Source organism: Trachinotus anak, unplaced genomic scaffold (genome assembly GCF_046630095.1).
Source record: "Trachinotus anak isolate AG129_WGS33_773 ecotype Australia unplaced genomic scaffold, CSIRO_AGI_Tana_v1 ptg000011l, whole genome shotgun sequence".
NCBI lineage: Eukaryota > Metazoa > Chordata > Actinopteri > Carangiformes > Carangidae > Trachinotus > Trachinotus anak.
In genome coordinates this window covers 16,953,034-16,969,284 of record NW_027273862.1, presented here as the reverse complement: position 1 = coordinate 16,969,284, position 16,251 = coordinate 16,953,034, and the positions used below count along the sequence as shown (strand labels likewise).

General features: G+C 39.4%; 2 protein-coding genes and 1 long non-coding RNA gene across 11 annotated transcripts in view; 2 read left to right on the top strand and 1 right to left on the bottom strand.

Moving 5' to 3' along the window:
* The window catches only part of tead1b (TEA domain family member 1b), a 47,803-nt gene extending 43,964 nt beyond the window's left edge, over positions 1-3,839 (top strand). For all 9 annotated transcript variants that reach the window (XM_071488504.1, XM_071488506.1, XM_071488508.1 and 6 more), the window contains one exon: positions 493-3,839. In XM_071488504.1, coding sequence (XP_071344605.1) covers positions 493-606 — 114 coding nt within the window. In that variant the 3' untranslated portion in view covers positions 607-3,839. The remainder of the gene's footprint in view (positions 1-492) is intronic.
* Positions 1-16,251, bottom strand: part of LOC139627606 (uncharacterized) — a 34,074-nt gene that overhangs the window by 4,596 nt on the left and 13,227 nt on the right. The window lies entirely within an intron of this gene.
* On the top strand, positions 6,096-7,860 carry rassf10b (Ras association domain family member 10b). The gene has a single exon (XM_071489122.1). The coding sequence runs from the start codon at positions 6,241-6,243 to the stop codon at positions 7,570-7,572; it is 1,332 nt and encodes a 443-aa protein (XP_071345223.1). The 5' UTR covers positions 6,096-6,240; the 3' UTR covers positions 7,573-7,860.

The window sequence follows — 16,251 nt, the reverse complement described above, 5'->3', positions numbered from 1 at the left end:
AAAAAGTAAATAGAAAGACAGGCATAGATCCATATGTGGGGGTGTTCACTAAACGAGGCAACCAGAGCCCCGTTTCCCAAAATCCACCGTTTAGCTTTAAGAAATGATCGTAGATTAACAAGTCCTAAGAGCATCTAAAAAACAGAAAACCTTTTTAAAGTCTATACTTTAATCCAACTGTTGATGCTTTCTGTTAAATGACTTTTAATATAAAATGACAAAAATTTACTTCACAGTTGCCTTGCACTATCAATCTACTATTTTATGTCATTATTATGAAATGTATAAAAACAGACCCATACATATGCACAACTTCATAACTCTGACAAGAAGAATGCATATGTCAGTCTTTAACAAAAACATCCCTGGTGTTTTGGTTCACTACCTATGTTCACAGTTTTTAAAACAAGCTAAGTCCCTTTTCTGTCTCATTTCAGTCCACACTAATTACACTGCCTCTGTACTAGAAAGTGACTGTCTTTTCTTTTGCAGGTGGTGACGAATAGAGACACCCAGGAGACGCTGCTATGTATGGCGTGTGTGTTTGAGGTTTCAAACAGTGAGCATGGTGCCCAGCATCATATCTACAGACTGGTAAAGGAATGAGAGGCTCCGTGCTTCCCCTCAACCCCCTTCTTTTCATAGACTTACCAACCTCAAAACAAGTGGCAGTGCCTCTACCTGAAAGTCACACCTACAATGCTTTTTGGTCATGGTATCGGGTGAAGTCAGTTGTTTTAAATTTGTTTTGATATAAGTGTTTGTTATTTGACTGCAGCTGTGAATTGCGGTACAGTTGTTTTATGTTTAAATACAGGAATTCACGTTTAAAATATGTTGAGTTGGTCTCTGTTGGGTATAAATGTGGCTGTTCTTAAAGAATTTACTAGATTAATTTGGTAAATAGAAATACATGTGTCGTCTTATTCTGCTTTGTTACGTAGACTAAGAAAAAAAAAAAAAACAGATGCTGGCCTTTTCTACCAGCAGTCTGATGTGGTCTTTGTAATATGTTTGAGTGTGTTTCTGTATGTCTGTAGTTCATAATTTATGAGCATACATACTGTAGATATACAGACATGCACCCACAGTCAATAGATTTTCCAAAGAAACAATACTAACACAACACTACATATAAAGTAGCTGAAAGCAAGTGGTTGTGAATATTGCAAATTTACTGTTATATTAAAAAATCAGCTTTCAGAAGTATATTTATCCCCGTTAAAGCACTCCAAGTCTTAGACACTAAGAGCAGAATGAATGCACTGTGAAAATACTACAAATGTTTTACCTGCATCTGCTCCATATATTTAGAGAAGTCTTACCACCTGCTAAGCATTTCTGTGCTGCAAACGAGTCTTTCCTCTGTGACAACTGATAAGAGAATTTTTAGGTTTTAGACAGGTGAAAGTACTGCTAAAATTACTCTAACCGTACTCTCATCTTGTCCAAAAGCACTTTGTTCCCCTTCCTGGACTTGCCTTAGTAATGCTTTTTTTTCTGTTAGAGCTGTGGTTTTAGAACAGGTTAAATAATCATAACACTATAAATCTCAGCAGGCTTTTTTCAGTATGCTGTGGCTTTGCCCCTTGAAAGACTCAGAATATCTTTCCCTTCTGGGATCATGGTGTAATAACTCCAAGCCAGAGAGTTGCTGCCTTCATGTTCACACTATGTTCACATGTTTCTGTGGCCTACACCAATCCCAAGCCTTAAACATGTTCTAGCTGTGTGTGAACTCCAAAAGATGCCACTAAAACTGTGATCTCTACATGGGAATACTCTTCATATGTTTGCATTGTGTAAGAAATTCACAATACAATCTGCCAAAGTGTAAGTGTACAGTGCCTTAGTATATATCCTAATATTACCCTTTGCTTTGTTTTAAGTCTAAAATCAGTTCCGTGGATGAGACAGGCAAAAATGTCTCCACATCTGAGAAATTGTTTCTTATAATTGGTACAGTCCTAAAAATACAGTTTTTGTTGTTGGTTTTTCAGAGGCAGTATACTTGTATTACATTTGCAAATTTAAGCTCAAAAATGGTCATAATACAGGTTATATTTTTCTGTGATGATATGTTCCTAAAATATCAGCCTTTTTCTGAGAGTGTACTACAAATACAGACCGACTGCCTTTCCTGTTGTTTAAGACCAAAAATACAGAGATACAGTCAATCTTTTGTCATGTCCTGCATGGTAGCAAGGAAGTGCCTTTGGTTTAAATTTTCCAGCTTCAAAAAGATCAAACACAAACTAAAAATTTAATGTTGCTAGACCAAAAATGAGACATAAATGAAACCAATCACCACATTGCCTTTTCAAAGGATTATAATGACAGCAGGGGAAAGCTGGTTACTGGTAGAATAAATAAATGGTATAATCATTTTTATTACAATGTAAATTGATTTCACAAATGATGTATTTGAAGAAAACCTATTTCTTTGCTTGAGGTCAAAGACTGAAAAACCTGCTGATAACATACAGCCGCTGACTGCATGCAGGATGTCAACTCCAAAAACACTGCAGCTGTCTGCTTTGTGCACACTTGCAGGTTCAAGTGTCTCTTTTTTTTTTTTTTTTAAAAAAACAAGGTTTTTGGAAACATTACGGTTTCCTCTTTCCCGCGACCACATGCTCGCATGATGTGAAAACCACAGAAAACATCAGACTCTCTCAATGTTACCTTCTACGATGCAGACACAGCTGTGATGTCGACGAGGCAGGGGCCAACACAAGCATTTATCATTTATCTCTCACAATGAAAAGCGGAAGTTTATTTAAGAGTAAGTCTATAGAACAATTTCTTAAAAAGTGTTAATGTAGCTAAATTTGAAATTGTTCCCAAAACCTTTTTGAGATGCTGTTTCAGAATTGAATTTTCCCAACTGCCAGTGTGGACGAGGCCGCCGAGGTTAATATACTTTTCAGCGCAAGGACCACAGATACTCAGACATTTACTGTTCCTTTAAAAAAAGTTACAATCATCTTAAGTATTTTAATCGAAAGAAGCTCTAAATAATTGCAGACAATGTCTCTGGTGGATGCAGATAAAGTTCAATCATTCAGTATTTTTGCCACAGTCCTGTGGACACTGTGGGGTTTTAAAAGGCTTTTTCTTATGTTTACCCTGTGTATCTGTTCACGTTTATTGATTACTTAGTGAGATGTTCCTGTTTTCTTATTGTACTTGTATACGGTTGTATTTGGTTTCGTGATGACATTGTCTGTATATTGCAAGCCCAATAAGATGGTAATGATGTTACTGCTGCACTGCTGGTACATTTTAACATGTCGTTTCAACACTTCAAAAAACAGCAGGGCTTGATGCCTTCAATGGCATGAATGTCTGGTGGACCATTTGAAGAGAAAATGGACACACACAAACACACAAAAGTCAAGGAATCATGCTACAAACATATCAGCAGTTTAGCTCTTGTTATTTGTAATTCTGTCGAAGAGTAGGTACTGGTACCTTTTTGTTTTATGACCATTTTCAGATGGTGGCTTTAAAATGATTCTTCACATAGCTCACATGTAATTGTCATACACACATTTGGGTTTTGTGTGCAGACTTTTTTTTTCTGTAAAAAGGTGCTTTGTACAAAATTATCTTAGCTTTTCTTGGTACAGGTGTGTGATATCTTTCCATATCCATGACAGTAAAGTGTCGGAGCAAAGGAGAGAAAGGAAGCTCTGCTATGTTTCTGTGTTCTGCATATGGTCGTGTCTTTGCTCCGTAACATTATGATGCCTTCTTGATAATAGTAGTTATTTTGTAGCTTTCTAGATACTTTGTATGTATGCAATATTGAAGGTAAATAAATCTGAAAAATATTGCCTCTTCTTTGTTGTCACTTTTGTAAAACATTTCACATTATTATTGTGCTGAGGCAATAATCACTGCGATATTTTCAGACACACCATGGCTGATTCTGTGAGGTCTGGACTGTTTAACTGCAAAACCCTCAGGTCAACAGTAGATGGAGCCTGTGACTTGCTTTATGTAGAACTGTCCACTTCCCTGTTTCAGCACCATATTTTGATGTTGACCACTGAAGTAACAGAAACCATCACCAAAGAGACATATCGTCCAATTAATAGCAAATACATTAGGCACTGTAAAAATGGCGTGTGTGTTTTAAGTGTAGCCACATAACATTTCAGAACAAACCTCTGGTGCTGCAATTAAAATATTCTATTGAGAACAAAAATTGTTTATATTTTGAAATGACTGAGAATAAAGTCCTTACTGGTGATTATTTTGAAAAACTGTGCAATATTTATCTGCCCTTACAGAGAAACAGCAGTGGCAACAATCCCTGCAATTGATTTTAATCCAAGAGAAAATGAGAAGAAATTAAACAGATTTCCATTCCTCAAATAATAACTAAGCTTCACCTCTGGATTACAGAGGTGAATGTGGACCAAATAATTTTTGGTTAGAAGGGCACTCAAACACAATAGCTAGTGCAATTAATCCACAAGAAGGCAGCTCAAAGGTTTTTGTCCATTTGCAGCCTAAAGATTTGTTCTCTCTTCTAAACGGATCACATTTCCAGCCATGTTTGTCTTTCAATTTCAATTTACAGTCTAACAGTTTATTAGTCTTTGTTGCACATTGTGCCACCATGTGGACATTTATAGCACATTACACTTTCACAGATGGGTGATGAGTGGTATAGCAAATTGTTATTTTGTATTTCTAGGCCATTTTTTCATGTGTTCACATCAACTCTAAGTGCTCCAAAATTTGATGTAATTTTAATATAAATGATAAATTTAATTTGCCACAGCTCAGCAGTCATGAGTCTGACTCACTTAAAATTTTAGATATTCATCATAGTACACAGACATTTTATTTTACTGAAATGACCAGTTTATGGGATTGTGCACTTTTGGTGTTTCATAGTTTCAGGGATTGTCTCTCAAGGCGCTGTGGTTTTAAGTGGGTAAAGAAAACACTGACAGCTTCATTCTTCTCCTTCAACTACTGTGACTGTACAATGTTTTTAACCCTCCAGGTTTACATTGTACAGCGACAGTTAGCTCAGATTTATCTTTATTTCACTTATGTGTCACTGTTGATATTCAGAAGAAACAGCTTGGTGCTGCATTTGATGAAAAGATCACTAATTGAGCCCCTGTAGACTTTTTAGCCAAATTAGTTTGACAGGTTGAATTCATTCCCTGGCTGGTAATCATCTCTCGCTGCACATAAAATGACAAATCAAAGATCAAGTACAATATTTCCTACTAACTCAGAGGGTGAGAGACAACAGGGTTAACCGGGTGTGACAACATTTAGATCCAAAAGAACCTAATTTTACTGATACAAACATTGACTGCACAAACAGTCAAGTGGTCATGTTTGCCTGGACAAAGTGAAAAAAAAAAAAAAAAAGAAATATAGAGAATCACTACACTGTGCTGGCTCACCAAAGCTGACTGCACGACCTGGCCAGTGCACAAGAGCAGGATCAGAGAAAATAAAACCTATAGAGTTTTGTATTGTAGATATTTTCCCCGGGAGCTGCAAGAACAAACTACAGCTGCAGGTTTGTCCAGGCTTGGATACTCCAGGTGTTGCTGTCTTTCTGTCTCTATATGGTCAATCAATAAATAGACTATATAATGCACAATGCAGCTTTAAACACGATGCAATAGTTATTTCAGTCTCAATTATCAACAAGGACCATTGGGAGCAGTGATAAGTAGCAGTTCCTTGTCAGCTCAGCAAAAGTTTTAATGAAAAACCGAACCATAATTTTTGATCTTATAAATGATTTCATGGTCTAAACACTAGTTTGAGTCAGGAAAATGTTCATGAGACAACATGAACCCTGAGGTTACATTAAAGAACAGACATTGCTACCGTAACACAATACATCTCCGAGATGCCGGACAAATTGTTGGCAAACTGGTTTTTAATCCTGCGCATTTCCAACTGAAATCATCGCGGCTCATCTCAACACAGAGCCCCACATCACAATATGAATTCCTCTCCACTGACACTTGCCAGTGGCGGTCATGTGACCACAGCAGTGTTTCCCTGACTTGGCATCAGGAAAGTGCACAAGAGGACACATGGAGCTGCGAACCTCCAGCTCCGTCCGCAACTTCTCACATGTGTCCGGGACGCAGCGCGCATGCACACTGCGCTTTTCGCCACTCATCCGTTTGAAGAATGACTTTTCTCTTCATCTGTTTTCGAAGAACTACAGTTTAAGAGGAGTCCGCGATGGAGTCGGAGGAGGGTAAGATATCGGTGTGGGTCTGCCGAGAAGAAAAGCTCGTCCGCGGCTTGTCGAAGCGCACGACCTGCGCTGATGTTGTCACGGTGCTTCTGGAGGACCGGAGCTCTCAGCGTGGGCTCTCCGCGGCGCACTCCTACTGCATCGTGGAGAAGTGGAGAGGCTTCGAGCGGGTCCTGCCGAACAAAACAAAGATTTTGCGGCTGTGGGTGGCGTGGGGAGAAGAGCAGAGGAGCGTGAAGTTCGTGCTGGTGAAGAACGAGGCGTCTCTGGCGACCCACGGAGCCCGGAGCGCAGAGGCGCGGGTGGTGCCCAGCAAACAGAGCTCCTGCGTCGCCAAGGCCACCGCGCTGTCTCCCGTGGGGGGCATCCCGCCAGACAAACAGCGTCGGATCGTGAGGAAAGCTTTCAGAAAGTTGGAGAAGATCAATAAAAAGAGGGCGCGGGCGGCGCACAGAGACGCGTCCTCCGCGGAGAAGATGGAGACCTTGGTTCATCTTGTGGTTTCTCAGGATCACACAGCCCGACAGCAGGTTCAGAGGATTACAGAGCTGGACGCAGAGATCGAGAGGTACGAGGCAAAGGTGCATTTTGACAGAATCAAAAGGCTCGGGATCAACTACGTCCAGGACGCGTATCTGGTGGATGCTGCTATAGCCTCCAGCCGGGAGGAAGACACACTGTGCTCAACTGTGACGCTCGCCAAGTTTGAGGAGTGTGTCCGGCGGTGTGAGGAGGTGGTTAGACTACAAGAGGAGCTGTGGGAGCAGGAAGCTCTCACAGAGATCTTAACGGTGCAGATCCAGGAGGAGCTGAACCACCGCTGGATGCAGCGGAGGAAAGAGGAGCTGCACAGCAAAGACACAGAACCCAGCGTGGGCGCACAGTCTGTCCCCAGCGCAGAGGTAGACGCAGCGTCAGAAAACGAGCTGTTTTTGGAAGAAGAGAGGATCAAAACGCAGCTAGATGCGAGTTTATACATCGGCCTGCGCCTCAACACGGATTTAGAAGCTATTAGGAGCGATTTAGAGCTGACCCAGGAGATTTGCAGGGCGAGGGAGAAGGAGATGAGGGATTTGCTGGAGAAAGTGAACACTTTGGACATAGAGGAAGGGGCAGCCAGCGAGGAGAGCTGTAGCCACGGCACAGATGATAAGACGGGGATGATGAGCACTTTGGAGAGGAAAAGCGAGTGGGTGGAGCAGGCCAGGGGTCTGTCAAAAGCTCACAGTGTGAACGACGACGACTCAGACACTGGCTTAAGTTCTCTGCACAGTCAGGACTCAGACAGCCATCCTGTGTGGGAGTCCCTGGTTTAGGGTTTTACCAGGAAGCTCCTTATCTGTTTATCAACTAGAGAAAAAAGGAGCCTCTATGGTCTCAGGGATCATATTTACTCTGAAGTAAACAGAAATTCAGTATATTTCCATATGGATGACACTGAATTGAAACTGAACTTATTTTACTTTGTTTTTTTTAAAAAATATTTGTATGGCATCATTATAATCCCCATATATCCCTATATTTTTTATAAAATCCCTCCTCAACCAGCTTAAAAACAAACACAGTTTTGACTGAAGGCTGTTGTTTTGACATAAATAATAAATAAAAAAATACTGGTTTTGTTCATGTCATGTGTGTCTCTATTCTGAATGTCTCATACAGGACTGCAGGCTCCAAGTTAAGGGCTGACATGAGATGAAAGTATGAAATATGCCAAAATCACTCTGTGGTAAAAGCAGATGATTTCCACAACCTCTGCCAGTGCAAATACACACCTCAGAGACAGCAGGGAGACACAGCCAAAACACAGTGTTTTGGGGATTATTCTGCAGATTGTCAACCTCTCAGTTCTCACTGTGACTCAGACACTAAGCGATAAAGAAAACCTCTTTGAGGTGAATCATGAAGTCATGATAATATCTGAAGTCAAAACAAAGATCTGCGAGTCCCCAAGCAGAAATCACCTCTCTCACACAGATGATAGTGAAGTGACATTTCACACACTAACAAGTTTTGAGGCAGCAGCAGCACACAGCCTCTTAAATTTATCTGCTTGCTGCTTATAAAAAAAAAAAAAAAAAAAAAAAAAAAAAAAGAGGCCTCATCATTTTCCCCTCAAATGAAAGCAGATCAAAGTTCAGGCTTTGCTGGTGGAGTGAAAACAAAATCTTCAATTCCACAGAGTCGGGAAAAACTTGTATAAAAATGTCATGTCAACTTAGCAGTTGGGACCACTTTATTATTCGCAATCATTTTACAGTAAGAATACGTTTGATGATAAACCAGCAGGCTGTAATTCTGTGAGGTGAAGATGAAGAATTTCTTCTCTCTTTTGTTTTTACCCCCCCCCCCCCAAGTAATTTTTAGTGCCATATTCCTCCCTGATCTCCTGTTAGGTTACATAAAATGTTTCCAATGAGTTCTACACAGGTTGGTATATAGGAGGTAGCACTGCTATGGGATCAGAACTCAGTATCGCTCTTATAGTTGACATATTGACATTTGGAGAGAAAAAGTTGGATCAGTGCATCCCCATTAATAACTTCAAATCCTGGCCACACATTTGTAATTACTGCTATATACTCATACTGTATAGTCTAATGCATGCTACCAAAGATGTCTGGCAGCACTTTTTTCATACTATATGATATTCATTAGATATAGTTCAGGCTCTGGTATTATTGTCGCCCGCAAGTTTTACAGAGTCAAAAGACTTCAGTGTGATTTCACTTTGTATCATAAACCATGGTAGACTCACTTTCCTTTTATAAAGCTGCCAAATGACAATGTTCTTGTAGCCGAGAAACATCATCCACGGCCTTTAACATAGACACTTATGCTCTGTAAATGGACACTACGGTGAAGTGCAGCATATGATGTCGCTGCTGTCCAATATGATATTAGAAAACGTTTCAAGGCTCATTGCTAGAGGAAAAAAAATGAAGCAGCATTGAATTTCCTCCCTTGATAAATCCACCCATGTGCTGTTTTCTATCCGAATACACGGTGATACATAAGACAACACAAAAGTATACATTACCACCCGTCATCAGAGTTGTATACCCACTTAATAGATGAATTGAATTATTCAAAACCGCAGGAGGAATAAAAGATGAACCAAGTGTTTTCTCAGTATATACAGTGACTGAGTGACAAAGCAGCAGAGAAAATGTTACACAACTGTCATCTGTGTGTGAATATTAGTGGATCATTTGGTGTAAAGCCTGTATTCCCATGTGTACCATGTTACACGAGGAACTGTTTATTAGCACAATGACATTTCGCCCACTCTCTAAGTGCTTTAATCTTTCAGAGATTCTCTTTATCACTTTTCTCAATTATTAGAAAACATCTAATAACCACTACGATTGTGCAGTGATTCAGATGTTTTAAAATTCCCCCATAGAAGCTAGATTTAAAAAAAAAAACAACCTTTGTTTGTTTTTAGCGTTTTAAAGTTTAAAAAGAACACATGTACAGCTAAGAACAAAATTGAAGGCTGGAGCAAAAAGCAACTTGTATTAGTTGATTTTTGTGTTCTGTGAAGATGTTTTATATTTTAAAATCTTCTACAATTTTGTGAGCATTAGAAAGAAATTTCAAAATATAAAGCAAAGTTCAGATTATAAGACTGAGCACTCCTCAGGCACAACAGTTGTTTAAAATGCTGCAGAAAATGTTAAAACGTTAATGTTAGATATATTTCATAGAATGTGGCAAACTACTACAAAACTACTTCTAATAATATTAATACAGTTAATATTATGCCAAATATAACATAGCTAAAACGTATCCTTGCCTTTTCCTTCCTGCATTTGTTTTTTTTTTGCCTTCATCCTCTCCTCCTCATACTGTCAAATGACTAAAGAAGTGTAGTGAGGGAAAGCTCTGTGTATATTATTCCAACTAAAAGGCATTGAAATGCCATGAAAACAATCCAGGTGGGTAAACTTAGGCAAGGAACTAAAGCATTGTTAGATTTTTTGTGATTAAAAACAGAACAGCTTTAGTGTGCAAGGGCAGCAGAGAACTGCTTTAAGAGCAGTTGAGCCTGTTCAAGTTAACTAATGTGTCTACAGCTGGTGATTTTCAGTGGCTGTGATTTGTCTGTGTGCGTTAAGTTGTTTTTGTCTTGCGTTGCAGCTGAGGTCTTGGAGACAAAACGACAAAAAGGAAAATGATCTGAGAGCAGAAAAGATGTGTGTGACGGGGAAGAGGTTGAAGGATGTGAGTTTTGGACACATCCACACCTCATCAGCAGCCTTGTAACTCTAGTCAGAGCCCTCGAACATGTCTCATGTTAGGCCTGCAAACCAGAACCACTGATTATTTTCATTAACAAAACAATAACCGTTTAATGTAGACAATGTCAAAAAATTTGATGATCAACTTCATGATCATCACAATTTCTCAGACCCCAAGACAACATCTTGAATTTGCTTATTTGGTCCAACCAATACCACCAAAAACCTGAAGATATTCAGTTCACACTGATGCAGTGTGAACTGAAGAGAGAAAATCAGCAAATCATTCAAATGAAAGAGCAAGACATATTGACACGATTTATCAAAACAGTGGATTTCTGGGGATTAACAAATTGTTTCAACACCACCATGGATTATAGAGATTTTCTGAGATATAATAGAAATATTCTAGGTTCCTGTAAATAAAAAAGTAAAAGTAAATTCTCCTAAATCATGGATGGGACAGTCAAACATAATACAAACTGTGGGTAAAGGTAACAGCCATAGTCATTGGGACTGACCACAGGGATGGGATTAATATCCATTAAACCCTGATAATGGTCAAGAATCAGAATCAGGTTTATTGCCAAGTCGGGTTTCATATCTGTTTGTAACCACCTACTGTGAAGTTTTTTTTTTTTGCACTTGACAGGTCCAACAAAAGTAAATCTAATCAGTTTCAACAAGCAGCTTGTTCCTGTTTTACTGTCCACTGGATGAAGGTGATACTGACCTGAGTCTGACCATAGGTTTATGTTCATGAGGCAGCTCTTCAACATGATTTGAGATTCTAACAAATAAACTCTCAAACAGTTAAGTTGTACCAACTATAACTATTACAGATGAACGTGGTTCACTGAGGAAGGACTCAGTAGACAAAACGTTGAAATTCCTTTTCTGTGAAAGTGTACCAAAGGCTATGTTATTTATTTCCTGCCTTTACACACATGAAATTCATTACAAAAATAACAATTTCTTCTTAAATTGGTTATTGTGCTTTTTGTAATAATGGTAGTATAACTAACATTATCTGCGTTGTTAATACACTAACCCTCATGTTTACTTTCCTTTATAGATACCTGATACATTATGATAGATGATATGGTATTTGTATCTTTACAAGAAAGAGCTACGATCTTTACTATCTTATCTTGTCTTGCAGTTGTACCACACAGTACTTCTATTCATCTGGGAACACTCACTGACATAATGCATTCCCTCGCAACTACCCACAACTTTCACCACATGCTACAACGGAAGATACACTTAAACCTATTGTAGAAACAAGTCTTAACCGTCAGAGGAGCATAATCACTGGCACGTCAACATCCTCACTGTCAAGTTCTAAAACTCAAACTGGTCCTCACAAAAATGGAAGAGCAAAAACAAACACACACACATACAAGCCACCGTAAGTGTCTCTGTTCTTTGAATTTAGGGCAGCATCATTTCCAGACAAGGGGAAGTACTGTATTACATGCTCTGTGAATGGCAGCCTTCCTGCCTCTCAGTGCACACCGCTGCACTCTCCTCTGTGCTTGACTCCCATGTGGCTCTCTTTGTTACACTGAGGAACATAAATTAACCTGACCCGATGTGACAAGTGACACTGCATAACTCCATACAGTTTTCTCAGAGGAAAACAGGAGCTCATTCCTTGACTTTTGTTTCAGAAGGGCAGTCTGTGCGGAGGGTTTCCCACATCGCTGAATGGGGTTCCGTAAATGTCAGGTTTTGATTATGTGGAGTGTCACCACAACTCTGGAGCCACTTGAGAGGAGTTTCAGGAATCTGAAGTGTCCTTCTCCAAGGCTTTTCACTGAGCCAGCCTGATTAAAGAGACAAAGGGTTTCCAGGAATGTCAGTGATAAGTTTGAATATTTTTCTCTTTGGTATGCAGTCAGATCTTTCTGCAAACTGTCAGATAGCCCCTTTGTCTGCATTATCACAAAGGTACATCCAAAATTCTGTCTTTTCTTACAACTTCCTAGCATGTACAAAAACCCATACAACGCACATCCCTGTGCACACTAACAAAAACATGCCAGGCCCTAATAAAGAAAATGTCACAGTCTTTGTTTGGGGGTCATCACAGGGTTCACAGGTCATGTTATTAGAGGTTAAAGTTACTGAGGCATCGCTGCCATCTGACTCTTACTACTGGGAGGTCATGAAGGTGAACAGTGGAGAAGCAGGAGCTGAGAGAGGAAGCAGCAGGACTCACTGACTTGCTCCTCATGGACAGAGCAGAGGGTTTCCTGTGGGACTGCAGGTCTCTGTACGGCCACTAAATCATTATGTCACCTTAGTTAACTCCAGAAGGAGCTGACTCTTTCCATCCATCAACTCTGTCTCAAGGAGGAAATTATATAGTGAAGAATATCCCTCTCAGGAGGCTTTCACATGTCAGCAGGTGGCATGTTCACATAAATACTACGGTTTCTTCAGGGTTCACCAAGTTAAATGTCAGACCTTTGAAGACCTTTTCAATATCACATAGAATGAAATTTAACACCTTTTTCACGATCATAATAGCCATAGTAATAAAAAATGATGGAAAACCAATATGACCTTTAATTATTATTATTATTATACTAGACACCTTTTTTCTTTCTCTTATTCTGTAGCACTAGGAAAAGAATTCACGGGCGCTACCATGCATACTTAACATATCAAACCAATTTTTTTACTAAATCAAACTATTACCTTCACACTGTTGTCACAGTAATCAGGCTATATTTGAAATGTAAATGTGCTCACAGCAGATGGTCACAAAAACTTTTAATTTCAAGTGTATAACAATTTCTAACTTTGAGAATGAACAGACAGTGAGGTGCATGTCCATTGCCCCAGAGCCCTGTGATGGCCTAGAATATGGTATCTTGTAAAAAGAACTTTTAGTGTAAAAGTTGGATGTAATGTTGGATGGTCATTCATATTTGTCTTCTAAAAATGTTTATCCATCAAGTATAAACATTGTCTTTTGAAACTAAAACTACCACCTCAGTGTTGTGTGTCTCAACCAACCAGTCAAGCTGCTCCCTGTCTGTCCATATACTCATAATATATGTAGTGAAGACTTTAAAGGAATTCAATAAAATGTATTAAGTGTATTTCATCATAATTTCATATAAATAATCGAGTTAAGGCCAGAAACTTTTCTTTTTGTGTGGTCACAGAGACCTTGACCCTTGACCACCAAAATCGAATCAGTTTGTCCTTGGGTCCAAGTAAACATTTGGGCCAAATCTGAAAAAATTCCCTTAAGGTATATCGTGTTCAAGAGAATGGGACAGATGGACAGATGTATGACAGCTGTTGCTTTTGTGGAGGCAGACTAACTATTTTCAAAAGATAGTAATGCTTTTTTTCAAGTATTTATGGTGACTCATAAGTCACAAGCCTGTGGATAAATAACAACCTTAGACACTGCCCTGATGAAGAACAGATTATTTGGTGAATAGCATATGGTATAGTGAAACTGGACCCAGAGACCTGAAATAACTTCTCAATGTAGTTGCCAATTAACTTTCTATCAACTGATTAACTGATTAATCGACAAATCACTACAGCTCTAGTGGTACAGGTAGGACACATGAAAACCATTTTTATGTGAACTTTCAAATCTACCAATTGTCCCAAACATGTAAGAAACCCAAAGTGCATCTGATATGGTGAAACATGTCAACACCACTCCATCAAACTGTTGAGCGGAAGGGAAATCACCTCATCAAATTAATTACACTGAAATGTATTATTTTTCCTGTTGTCAAAGCAAATTCCTTACATTTCAAGAAAAAAAAAGAACTTCTTTTAACGGCAAACCTGCCAGAGCACTCTAATCCCTGGAATGTGTCACTCTGAGCTCCTGGCAGCCTTTGTTCGGCTTCAGAGAGTGATCTGCCATGAAGTCACTAATGAAGGTATTGACTCGAGAGCCAGGACTTCAATACCAGCACTGAGGTGTGAGCCACTCAGAAAGCACTTGGCCTGCTGCTAACAGACTGGGGCTGCCAGTGTGCGCTCATTAGACCTCATTGTGCTGGTGGCAGGTGTGTTAATCCTGTAAGGCAGGGTGCTGACCCCAGGACCTCGCCTGTGGGATACTGTACAGCCTCCCTTCAAGCCACTCAAGGCCTGTCACCTCCTGTAGGAAAAGACGTAGCCCAGATCTGTCACCAACAGCCTCATTACCCTCCAATAACCTTCCTCAGAGGGGCTAATGGTTTATGGTCTCTCAAGTTTAGTTCTTAAGTCTGGATAATTTGGTGGATAATTTTTTTAAAATGGGGATACAACGCATATTTTAGAAACTCTCTGCAGAAAGATATTCATAGTGTTCGAATTAGATGTAAATGCAAAAACTGCCACAAATAGTTGGGTGACAAATGAAAAAAAAAAAAACAGCTATAGAGAGAAATTCAATCCAGAAATGGTCTGAGGTGGCAAGGGGGTTTCTGAAGCTCCCCAACCATCTGAAGCAGTTTGGAAATCACAATTAGTAGAGTGACAGTGGAGTGTAGGACAATCTCATGCCACTCTTTATTTATCAGACCTCATCAAACTATATCATAGATAACTAACGGTCATCTGAAGAAACCACACACAGTTTGCTTTTGACAGGCTATAATTCACCTTTGTGAACATCACTCGAGTGAAATAAATCAATAAGTCATCAGCATTCATCCAACAGGCACACAGATGTCATCTCATTTCTCCACAGCAAACAAAAACACTTCATTGATTAATAATAATACAAATATTTTTGATTTGCTTCCAGACAAGAGGCCATGTGACAGAATATTAGATACTCTTTCAGACAAGGGCCCTTTACTCTTGTGTGTTGTAATTCCTTAAGAACCTCCTTAGAACTTAAGGTTTCACTTTCACTGGTGATGCCTTCTTTGTTCCTGTTCCTGGCATGAGGCACAATGGCACAAATTTGCAACCCTGTCCCTAAAAATTATGTTTATACAGTACTGTGCGAATTTTAGGTACAACAGATGTTTAGATTCTTATCCATCATGCAATACCATCAGGGAGACATCTGATTGGTCCTAAATTCATGCTGCAGCATTACAACGACCCCAAACATACAGCCAGAGTCATGAAAGCCTGTCTTCAGCAACAAGAAGGACGAGTAGTCCTGCATCAGATGATCTGGCCCCCACAGAGCCCTGAGCTCTACATCATGGAGTCAGTCTGGGATTACATAAAGAGACAGAGGATACTGACACAGCCTAAATCCACAGAAGAACTGCGACAAGTTCAAGACAAACCTGCCAAGTAGCTTGAAAAACTACACAAGTGTACGAAGGAGAACTGATGCTGTTCAAATTGTGGTCACAACAAATACTGATCTAATTTAGATTTTTATGTTCAGAGACATTCATTTTTAAAGAATGAAGTGCTGCATTTATGGACTAAGACAGAGTTACTGGGAGGAGGTCAGGTTTGGATGGTGGAAGTAATTTCAAAGAGCAGGACTGTGACACTAGAGACCAGAGTTTCCATTTTGTAAATTAGGCAACAAAAACACTTTGGTCAAGATTTTGGTTAAATGTTAATGAACATGTTTCATCCCAAAGCACTACAGATTTTCTCTCTATCAAACCAGTGCGTAAACATAACCATATAAAAAAATAAATAATTCTCTACTCATTACTAGTGGATTTTTTACTGCAAGATCAGATATTCTGGCAGAAAATATGTTGTGAACAATGAACATTTTACTGATGAGTTCAATATCAT

Bases quoted from the DNA above. Each gene is read 5' to 3' on its own strand.
- rassf10b (XM_071489122.1), top strand. From the start codon at position 6,241: ATGGAGTCGGAGGAGGGTAAGATATCGGTGTGGGTCTGCCGAGAAGAA.